Source organism: Pagrus pagrus (genome assembly GCF_965226575.1).
Source record: "Pagrus pagrus genome assembly, chromosome: 12".
NCBI classification, from domain to species: Eukaryota; Metazoa; Chordata; class Actinopteri; order Spariformes; family Sparidae; genus Pagrus; species Pagrus pagrus.
In genome coordinates, this window is record NC_140196.1 from 20,769,014 (window position 1) to 20,779,841 (window position 10,828).

The following is a 10,828-nucleotide window of genomic DNA, read 5'->3' on the forward strand; positions in this document are numbered from 1 at the left end:
GGTGGAAACTTACTACATTTACCGAAAACCTGTTTGTGAGGGAATTGTGCTTCACTTCAGTACGTTCTCCTTTATGACTCCATTTCAGAGGGAAATATTGTACTTTTTTGCTCAGCTACATCGCCTCTTCTGCTGTTGTAACTAGTTAAGATACTCTTCGGATTCTGATCTTTCAAACAAAACATATCTTATTAAATACAATGTATTGCTAGAGATGAACTATTCTTGTTGTTGAAGTTGTTCAAATTAGCTGCACCTCGTCAACATTACAATGCTTCTTACATTTTAATGCAATTTTAACGAAGATATCATACAACTAATAAGTACTTAAATTTTTGATTCTTTAACACATTTTGCTGATGATAATTTTGACTAAAATTTCGAATGCAGGAACTTAAAGGAGTATTTCTACACTGGGTAACACTTTATAATTGCCATAATAATTATGTCACTGGTGCCTACATTACCAACCATGCGACTTTACTGGAGGCAGTTCATCAGATTACATGCAGCTTCCTCTGGAGCCACAAAAGGCTTTATACTACTTTCTTCACATATGCAGTAGTACTCCCCAAGACCTGTAAACATACTTTAATGTGTAAAATTGCTTGAATTACCCTTCAAAGGAGCACTTTGTAGTTTTGGGGAACATTTTTAATCAGAAGAGAAAGATCTTCATCGACTGATATTTTTATGCTTAAATAAACTAAATAAAAAACTGTCTTTGTTTTCATGAGTGAATAAACACAATTTTACAGTGTATTACTTTGTTTATATGTGGCAGACCCTGCCACCTTTCCAGCTTCAAACAGTGTTCTGGGACCTTATTTTCCTCTGAGAACAGCTTGTTTATTCAGTTATGGAAAAAAAACTAAAAATTCTGAGTTTGTATGATTACCTCATTAATATTAAAATTCAGAGTTTGAATTTCTTCTCCAGAGTCACACAGTGCCCCTTTAAGTTTAGTAGAAGTACTTTAAAATGGAGGTTGAGTAAATGTACTTCGGTAAAATCCACCACTGGGCACAAGTAAGAACAAATAACTCACAAGCCAATGTTAGAATCAGTCCAACAACTAGTTAATGATCCTGTTTTAGGACCCAGCTCCATCCTGCTAAATTAATAAGCGGCAGTGACGTCACCCTGCAGCACCGGACAGGGCTGCCTCCATGCAGGAACAGCCCATCCGACCTGACACGCATCACACATCAGCTGCAGAGCAAACAACACACCCGACACACACACACATACACACTCTCAGCCTTCATTTGTCACCTTGTTAGAGCCGCACACAGTCTGTCCGGAACATCATGGGCAACGTTCAGGTAAGACAAGTGGGTTTTCTACAACTTCTGCAGCCAAAACTACATCAGCTGTTGTGTGAAGTGCATCAGAATGGTGTCGCTGGATTTATTTAGAAAACTCTCGTTACTGTGCTGGACGGTCGGGTTCGCGATGATGTAATAGGATGTCGTAGTGAGCCTGTAAATCATCAGCAGCGGGATCACTGAAGCATCATAACATCATTTTATGTCCTTCATCAGGAGACTTTCTGTACAAACTGTGTGTGAACAGTGTGAGCACTGAGAAAGTTGCGCAGTTAACTCGGGCACAGACAGTGTGCCCTGCCAGGCCCAGCAGTCAGCAGCAGCGATGAGGAATTTCACAGAAACGCTGATCAATAAGGCCGCATTGTATTAAACTGGGGGTGGGCGAGGACAGGAGAGGAGAGGAGGCTGCATACTGCTGCTGCTGCTGAGCCATGACTCAGCGAGTACAGCAGGGCTGCACCCTTTTCCTGCAGGGAGACTCTGCCCTGGATCTGCTGTGATACATCCTCTACACTCTTTCATCTGTCTGACCGAGAGCATCATGATTACAGCTTTATACTAGTGTTTGTTCAATTTTCTGATAGGCTACATTACTTTCTGCAGGCTGCTTTCACTCTTACAGTCTGTCAGTGACATGACCCAAGAAGAACACTGTAGGATGTGGATGATTTAGTAGTTTTTACAGATTTTCTTACATTTTATGAATGATTTCCACATTGACTTTTTATCCTCTAGCCCACCATAGTCCCATGTGAGGACTTTGATGTCACAGCTGATATCAAGGCCATCAGGAAAGCATGTAAAGGTTTAGGTAAGTGTATAGAGTAACAGAGGTTTGGCTAAATCTTCTGTCCTTCTCTATTTGGATGTGATTAAAGGTCCTATTTGTAACAAAAATAGTCAAAAACAGTGTTGTTTTGGGATGGCGGCCGACCCCTCCTACAATCCCACAAGCGAGTTGGGAATGAGATTCAAAAATGAACTTTTCTTACAAGTAGGACCTTTAAAGCATCTATGACATGATCACCTGATTAGATGAAGTCAACTGATTTACCTGATATCAAACTAGTTATCTGTTAATACTCCAGAGAGCAAAACACTTTTACCCTAATTTTAAAGGAGCACTATGTTTAATTATACAAACTAAAAACATATTTATCACTGTTTGAAGCTAGAAAGGTGGCAGGGTCCGCCAAATATAAACAAAGTAAAACAGTATGAAATTGTGTTGTCCTTTAAGGTCAGTTTTGTTTATTTTGTTGTTTATTTAGTTTGTTTAGGCATAAAAAAACAGTAAATGAAGATCTTTCTCTTCTCCCCCCAAACTACATAGTGCCCCTTTAAAGTGACTGAAGATAAAAGTGTGCCAGACGTCCTGCAGAACATTTTGCAGAACATTTTAAGGCAATTTGTCAATAACATCTGTTCACTGGGAGCTGCTTTATACCAGCAATATTGTGTTATCAATATGTAGCCAATACTTGCTCCTTTTTTGATCTGTTCCATTTTCCATCTCTGTTATCATTTACCACTGACATTACAAGTTACAGAAACAGACTAAACATATTAAGTGTACTTTGCATCATGATGAATGGACAGTCTAACAGTGACAGGCATCAAAGCTCAGTGTCAAATCCTCTCAGTCTCATCTCGTCCACTGACCACCGGTAAATGATGAATGAATGAGAGGCAGCTCCAACACAGAAATACCCACTGAATTTAAAGGGACGTCAAATAAAATAAAATGTCACAATTATGAAAATAGTGAGCATAAATATGACACAAGTTTTCAGTCTTAAATGGCTCCAGTATGCATTACTGTATGTTATCACATGTTGAGTGGCACGATTCCTACACAGCCCTCAGTCTTTAAAATGCTTTTTAGGTGTCGAGCAGTGGTGTAGTATTGCAATGATGGCTAAGTGCTTTTTACTGTGTTTGAATGTGAAGTTAACCCTTCGTGTGTGTGCTGCTGTGTGTTCTCCAGGCACAGATGAAGAGGCCATTATTCAGATCCTGGCCAATCGCTCTGCAGCTCAGCGTGTGGAGATCAAACAGGCCTACTTCGAAAAGTACGATGATGTGAGTACCTGCCTGTGAGTGAACACAGAGGTAACATGATGCCTGGTTGTCATGTGTGTTTGTGTGTATGAGTGTATTTAAGTTAGCAAATGTGTTTGCCCAGGAGCTGGAGGAGGTCCTGAAGAAGGAGCTGACTGGTAGTTTTGAGAACGCCACCATGGCCATGTTGGACCCTCCTCATATCTACTTTGCCAAGGAGCTGAGGAAGGCCATGAAGGGGGCGGGCACAGACGAAGCTGTGCTCGTGGAGATCCTGTGCACGGCCACCAATGAGGTCTGTCAATATGGGATACTATTGTTGTGCAACATGTGTCTAGTTTCATTCAGTCTTTAACTATAGGTTAACTACAGTAAACTAATCCGCAGTGGTGGACTCGGACTGTCTGAGGGGCAGCGGTGAAACAGAAAACAGTCAAGTTTAAGCTGTGAAACCTAAAGCTAAAAGATGCTAAACGCTCAAAAGATCTGAACTGTAGACCTCTTTCATATTACACACAGTCATTTGATCCATCTCAAATATTAAGCTCTTTTGCACTCACATGGAGTGGGTTTCAGGCTTCGCACAGGTGAGCAAAGTCACTTCAGCTAGTTTAAATTGAATTTGACGGAGTGAGACCAAACACACTCTTGTTTCGTTAGAACAAAGCCTGCAGCTGTTGAGTGACCGCTCACTCAAAGTTTTGTCATTCGTCCCCCTGAATCAGATTGAACTAAACCTGAGGTGCATGTACAAGTGATAGCGCAGGATGTCTCCAGCGAGTTTAATCAGGGTTGTTCGGAGGCATCTTGAGTTGGGAGCAAATGTGTGATAGGCCACGCCCACTTGCACCAATCAATATGGCACTTATTATTTTGATTAATACATGAAATATATGAAATTGGTAAAGTGCTGTCCACTTTATCGGTCAGTATCTTGAAAACTAAATAAGATATCAACGAGCCTTGTGCCACTTCTAATACGCTCGGTCCAGTGATGATCCACAGGAAATGTGGTAGAGAAATGTGGAGCAGATGTAAAAAAAAAACCATCATGGCGGTCTTTGACATCATTTCCACCTATTGAGCCAAGTTTCATGTTTCTAGTTTATTCCAGTTCCAGCAGCTCTAATGTCTAAATCTCATCTTCTTCTACTTCTAACAGGACATCTTGAGCTACAAGCAGGCTTACGCCCAGGGTGAGCTTCCTTCCGTGCTGACTCACGGATAAACGGCGGCATGTTCATCTCATGCTGGAAAGTGTGGTCATTTAAGCAGCACATGGAACAGAATAACACTCCGCTGCACTTACCATAATGTTGTGGGTGTTTTCACTTTAAGGAGTGATTCATGGTGAAAAGATCCATCACTGACCACAAATACAGACTGATTTTATCCTCCTCAGGCTCCAATTTCCCTTGTTACAAAATATCTCGAGCACTTTTTGTCTCTTACCTTCCAGTTCATGAGCGCGAGTTGGACGCAGACATTGAGGATGACACCAGTGGAGATGTGAGGAACATGCTGATGTCACTGCTGCAGGTAAAGACTCATTATCTTTCGCTTCATCTAACCATGACAGATACTCTGACAGTTACAAGGGGCGCTGCAGTACACACGGCAGCATGAGTTTCAAGCACAGTCAAATATTGAGGTGGAAGTCTTGTATCTGGAGGGAAGCCATAAAGACAAGGACAACAGTACTTGTCTTCCTTTGATAATAGCTGGCAGAATTGTTCTCCACGCTGTGTTTCGCCCACTGAGGCATTCGTCACACATCACATCATTGTCTGGCATGCCTCGGCCTCCATGCCTTCTCCAGCCTTCCAGCGCTCCCACCCTTTTTTTCTGCTTCCCCTCTCTTTTCCTTCCCTCAGAGAAGAAAAGACAAACACATTGTGACTCATGTTCTACAGCGACATTTATCCGGAGAGCTTCAATGGCCTTCAAATATTTCCCTTTAATGTGTGGCAGATGATTGTTATCCTGTTAAATGCCTGAGATTATTTTGTAATCCATCTTTTTGACCTTTCCTCCGCTCACCAAATCTTTTCCCTCACCACATCGCATACTTTATCCATCCTCTTAAACCTCTCCTCTCCTTTCCTCCCCTCTGCTCTCCTGTGTCCTGCTTTCTTTTCACAGGCGAGCAGAGACGACGGCTATGAAGTGGATGAGGATTTAGCCCAACAGGATGCCGCATCTTTGTTTGAGGTACTTTGACAGATGAAATCTGCGCCGCACACTTCCTTCAAATTAGAGACCTTATTCATAGTCTCCCCCGAAAATACCACCAGTGTTTGTACGGAAACCTGATCCTAGATTTAGATGGATGACTGGAAAAATCTCAGGTTTTTATTAAATCAAAGCTTGTTTTGGTTTTGGTGATGCTGTGCTGTGGCATTTATTACAGTACAGGATTGTGACATCTTTGTGGAATTTCACTATGTTGTGAAGCTTCATATTTTAGGTTTCGCAGTCAACAATAAATGTGTGCAGCGACGGTAATGTGGCGAGGTCTGCGAAAATTGTTGTACTAACTTCTAACATTCCATCTTCTATAAAAATCACTGATCCTGAGTCAGTTCATTCAGCATTGTGAGGATTTAGTGAAAATGTCTGGCAATGTTTTTGATAGATTGCTGGAGTTATCATCACTTTGAGCATCCCTCAACTTTTTATCCAGCACAATCATCAGGTCATAATTTAAGGTCAAAGGCTGTACTCTGTGGTGGCCAAATGTCCAAAAAGACCCCCCAAGTGTCCCCCTTATTGGCTTGTGTTCGTTGCCTGCTGAGGGTTAGATGGTTGGTTAGATGACGAGGGTTAAAGTTACATTTATTGCTGTTATCTACATGACAGTCCTCCATTTTGACCTAATTCAATGTTGCATTCCCCCATTTGATGCTAGGCTACTTGACGCCTGAAATTTAACTAAAGTCCAGCAGTGAAGTTGCTGTGCTTGGTATCACTCCTCTAATATCAGTGCAGGCTAGCAGGGTAAGAGTACACGTAGCCAATGTTAGCCTATAACACACCGCTCGTGGCAAAGTAATGAAGCAGTGTTCTTTTTTTTATTTGATGACTTGATTGATAGCGTGAAATTGTGATGCTTTTCTATCTCCATCAGATAAAAGGCTAACGGCTTTGTGATAATACCAGGACTGCCACAGTGACGCAAGAGAAATCACCACAGTTGAAGACGCCATATTGGAAATGTCTGATCGTGTCTTTAAGGCCTCTTCTATGTCATAGGGGGAGATTTCAAGTTGTAAAAAATTGGCTTGGGAGTAGAGAGAAATGAGACTAGTGTTGTTGCCCTCGTGAGGTTTCACAATCATCTTTAGATCTCTCTCCATAAAAGAATGACGCTGAGTCACACAGAGTCTTATTTTCGTTGTACTAGCTGTACTTTTCATCAGTCAGGATGACATTGTACTCACCATGTTCCCAGATCCCATGAATTTGAGTACAGGCCCATACTGACCAAAAGTAGCAAATATTGCTTTAATGCTGTGAAATATACTCAGAAATGTTGGCATATTATTTCCTGTTTTTGTGCCCGTCAGGCAGGAGAAGGCAGGTTTGGCACTGATGAGTCGACCTTCACCTACATCCTGGCACAAAGGAACTACATGCAGCTTCAGGCCACATTTAAGGCCTATGAGTCGGTAAGGACACACTGCTTCATGCCAAAAAAGCTGTGTTGTGATGATTTCCTGCTGACCTCTCCTCATTGTTGATATGATACGTTCTTATTATTTTATTGTCCTGTTCTTTTCATTAACTTATTGTCTTGCAGCTTTCAGGCACAGACATTTTGGACACCATTGACAGTGAGGCCACAGGAACTCTCAAGGACTGCTACATCACTCTGGGTAGGTAACACTGTGACAGGATTGTTCACAAGCCATGAAACACATAATCAAAGACACGTTCTTTTAATAACACCTGCTGCCTTTTTGTGTTTTGTAGTCCGGTGTGCGAAGAACCCGCAGCTTTATTTTGCCCGACGTCTTAATGCCGCCATGAAGGGAGCGGGCACCGATGAAGACACACTCATCCGCATCATTGTAGGCCGTTCTGAGGCAAGTCCTTGTAACCACACAGCCAAATGTCTGATCATACATAGTTACCACATAGTAATTTCATGAATCACAGAGATTGCAGATCTTCAAAACCAAATTTTGATATTAAAGATATAATATGTACGATTTCTGCAGTAAAATCCCTCAAGGTAACGATGCATTTCAGTTCAGTTCAACCTCCAGTTCAGCCTCCAGCCAGCTGTCAACATCACAGTGCATAAACATCATCTGCTGCAATCCCAAAAGTTCAAAACTAATCTCTGTGCTCTCCTCCTGTTGGTAAATGACTCCAAATTAGAGCAGAGTCCGATGTGACTGCTGGTGTTTATTCCTCTATAAGGTCCAGCTCTGCACCTGGCTGTCTCTAATTCATGACCGTCTATTTCAAAAACAAAAGCTAGCGATGAAAGGAGTTTTTGTGTTGACGGCAGTGTCATGTTGTCCACCCACAGATCGACCTGGACACCGTGAAGGACATGTACCTGGAGAAATACGATGTCACCCTGAAGGATGCTCTGGATTCAGAGTGTGGTGGAGACTTCAAACGCCTCCTCATCGAGATCCTGCACTGAAACTGTCTGACTCCAGGCCTTATTTAACCAACGCGACACAGTCTCTCCTCTGTACCCACTCATCCTTCCTCCTCTTCTTCTTTTTCACTCATTCACTCTATCTGTCATCCTTCTCACATTTCTTCTGATCTCTCTCTTTCACATCTTAGAGACAGTCAGTTGTATTCGCAGCATGGACCAAAAATCAACGTATTATCATGAGATACAGTGTTTTACCTACACTCATAAGCTTGAAATACACAGTTTTGCCAGTAACATCACACTGAGTGGAGATTGCCTTACTGTTTTAACCCAGTAAAACCGAGGTGCATTGACTATTTGTTATCCCGTTGACAGCATTATTGCAGCATTGCGTAACTTACATGGAAACCGTGCAGCTGAGCATCACGTTAATGCATTTATCCAAACCGATGGTCGTCATTCACAATCAGCAGCTTCACAGCCTTTTTGTATTTCGGCCGTAGCTCACCATTTCGAGCGTATCCCAAAGCTGTAAACATCAAGAGGCTGCTGCTGCTCGACACTCACCACGCAGCCTCTTTCATTCCTCACTTTGTTCGTTTCATTTCATCATCATCCATTAACTTCACCACTGTAAGCCTCAAAGATGCCTTTCATAAGATGATCGCGATGTAATTTCCTTTATGCTGCAACACTCAACACTTAAGTGCCGAATTATCACGTCTGATCTCTGTTGTCTGAACGCAGTGAGGGATTCATTATACATGGCTAAAAAATCAAAAGCCTAAACTCTTAAAGTACACAGTATTAGGTTTTTGTAGTCACATCCCGAAATGATATCTGGGATTTTTAACTTTGTAGTCTTTTCTTCGATCACAGCTCATGTTTACACACTTTATTAGACAGTTGCTGTTTGTCTGCTATCATCCAGTTATAATTAACTTTACCTGTACTAAATATAGTCCTACTTGATAATTGTGTAAAACTTCGAGATCATTAGGCAATAATGCTAATACTGAAAAACATTTTGCTCTGTAACCCCTGAAGTACAGTCTGCAATCATGTGCGGCACATTGTATCTGAACTGAATCTATTCATAACCAAGATTACAGTAATCGATATTACTCTTCTACTATCGGTTGTATTGTCAAAAGCAAATTAATGAACTAAATTATATGAAATAGGTCATTGTTAACATTGTGGTATAAAAACGTGGCATATGTTTGCTGTGATAATAAATTTAACCCCAACAAAAAAAAAATTTAAAAATCATGTTGTGTTCCTTTTATCTCCTGTAGAGGGCAGTGTTGCACCAGTAGGAATATGTCTGCACTGCTTTTTGGGAATAAATGACTTGACAATAAACAATTATGTATTTATATACTTTCTGATATGTGCAACCTGTTGTGTACCTTTAACATACTGTGTAACCAACATTGTGATATTCTTTATAATCAAGCTTTTCCTCTGATGGTGAACATACAAATCTACTGGGTTGCTCAACATTTCATAATGTTTGTGTCAGTGGCCTGTAATCCAACGCCGTATAAAAGTTGCTTTTTTTACAACATCCAGCCCCAAACATGTAGTCTTACTGCAGAGCACAGAAACCTCTGGGCGAGTTAAAAGCAGATAAGAGGAGAAGAAAAGTTAAAAAAACAAGCGTGAACTGCTTCCAGATGCACGGACACAGGAGCAGCCGATTTCTCACTTTCTTTCCCACAGCTTTCTTCTTCTCTTCCTCCCGCTCCTTCCTCCATGTCTTTTTCTCTTTCTGTTGCCTTGATGTTAAGGTTGTTTCAGTATCGAGGGCAAAGTTTGGAGCATACCTGGCCTCTGCACATTCCTGCTACCTGTCGTGTACATATGCAGTCTGTGCACCATATGTGGCCCAGTAGTCCCATCATCCACCTCATGCTACACTTTAAATCTGGCAGCCTGTCTACTGTAGAAGGCTGTGAGCTCCACACATGCCTGTTAAAGTTGGGGAGTGTAGATTCCATACAGTGTATGGACACGAGCATGAGGTGTTCAAATCACTTTTCAAGACAGGTTAAGTCAAAATCACAAATAACAGCACCTTAGGGAGCATTACAATCTGTAGAGTGTACGACACCCTCTGTCCATAGACCCGTGAATTGAGTGAGAAGTATCAAGTCTCAATATATTGTATTCTTTTAAAGAAATTATCCTATTACAACAACAAAAAACATATAAGGGACTGGAGGAAAATTAGGTGTTGGGGGGGTTGATCTTTGTGTTTTTAAAACCAAGACCATACACAGGTTTATTTATGTATATATATATATATATATATATATATATATATATATATATATATTTGGACCCTCCCCTTGGAAAGAAGAAGAAAAAAAATGTTTGTTCCCCCAAAAACTTCAGTATACTCTCCCTTTAGCAAAAAGATAAAACACTTAACATTCCCTTTTTGGACTCTCCTCACTCCCTTATAACTTTCATGAAGTCTCTTAAAGGAGCACTATGTAGTTTTTAGGGAAGACATTTTAATGAGAAGATAACAGTTCTCATTGACTGATATGTTTCATGCCTAAACAAATTAAATAAACAAACTCTCTTTGTTTTCATGACTGAATAAACAAACTGACCTTAAAGGACAACACTCATACTGTTTAACTTTGTTTATATGTGGCGGACCCTGCCATCCTTCTAGCTTCCAACATTATTCTGGGGACCTTATTTTCCTCTGAAAACAGCTTGTTTACTCAGTTGTGGAAAAAATTAATATTTCTGAGTTTGAATTTCTTCTCTGAAACTGCCCTGAAACTGAAACTGATTAGTG

The 10,828-nt window shown here is 40.9% G+C and overlaps 1 protein-coding gene across 2 annotated transcripts; it reads left to right on the forward strand.

The window, feature by feature from the left end:
• Positions 1–1,156: 1,156 nt before the first annotated feature.
• Positions 1,157–9,398, forward strand: LOC311266746 (annexin A13-like). Of its 2 annotated transcripts, none has more exons than XM_084369269.1 (11): positions 1,157–1,325; positions 2,067–2,142; positions 3,319–3,413; positions 3,520–3,687; positions 4,555–4,588; positions 4,852–4,931; positions 5,535–5,603; positions 6,959–7,060; positions 7,192–7,267; positions 7,365–7,477; positions 7,930–9,398. In XM_084369269.1, the coding sequence occupies exons 1-11, from the start codon at positions 1,311–1,313 to the stop codon at positions 8,047–8,049; spliced, it is 948 nt and encodes a 315-aa protein (XP_084225395.1). In that variant the 5' UTR covers positions 1,157–1,310; the 3' UTR covers positions 8,050–9,398. The 2 variants fall into 2 exon arrangements, with proteins under 2 accessions (XP_084225395.1, XP_084225394.1); XM_084369268.1 differs by having other exon boundaries at positions 1,159–1,325; positions 3,517–3,687.
• Positions 9,399–10,828: the final 1,430 nt, after the last annotated feature.

Bases quoted from the DNA above. Each gene is read 5' to 3' on its own strand.
- LOC311266746 (XM_084369268.1), top strand. The intron at 7,268-7,364 runs GTAGGTAACACT...TGTGTTTTGTAG, and splicing joins GGACTGCTACATCACTCTGG to TCCGGTGTGCGAAGAACCCG. The intron at 7,478-7,929 runs GCAAGTCCTTGT...GTCCACCCACAG, and splicing joins TCATTGTAGGCCGTTCTGAG to ATCGACCTGGACACCGTGAA.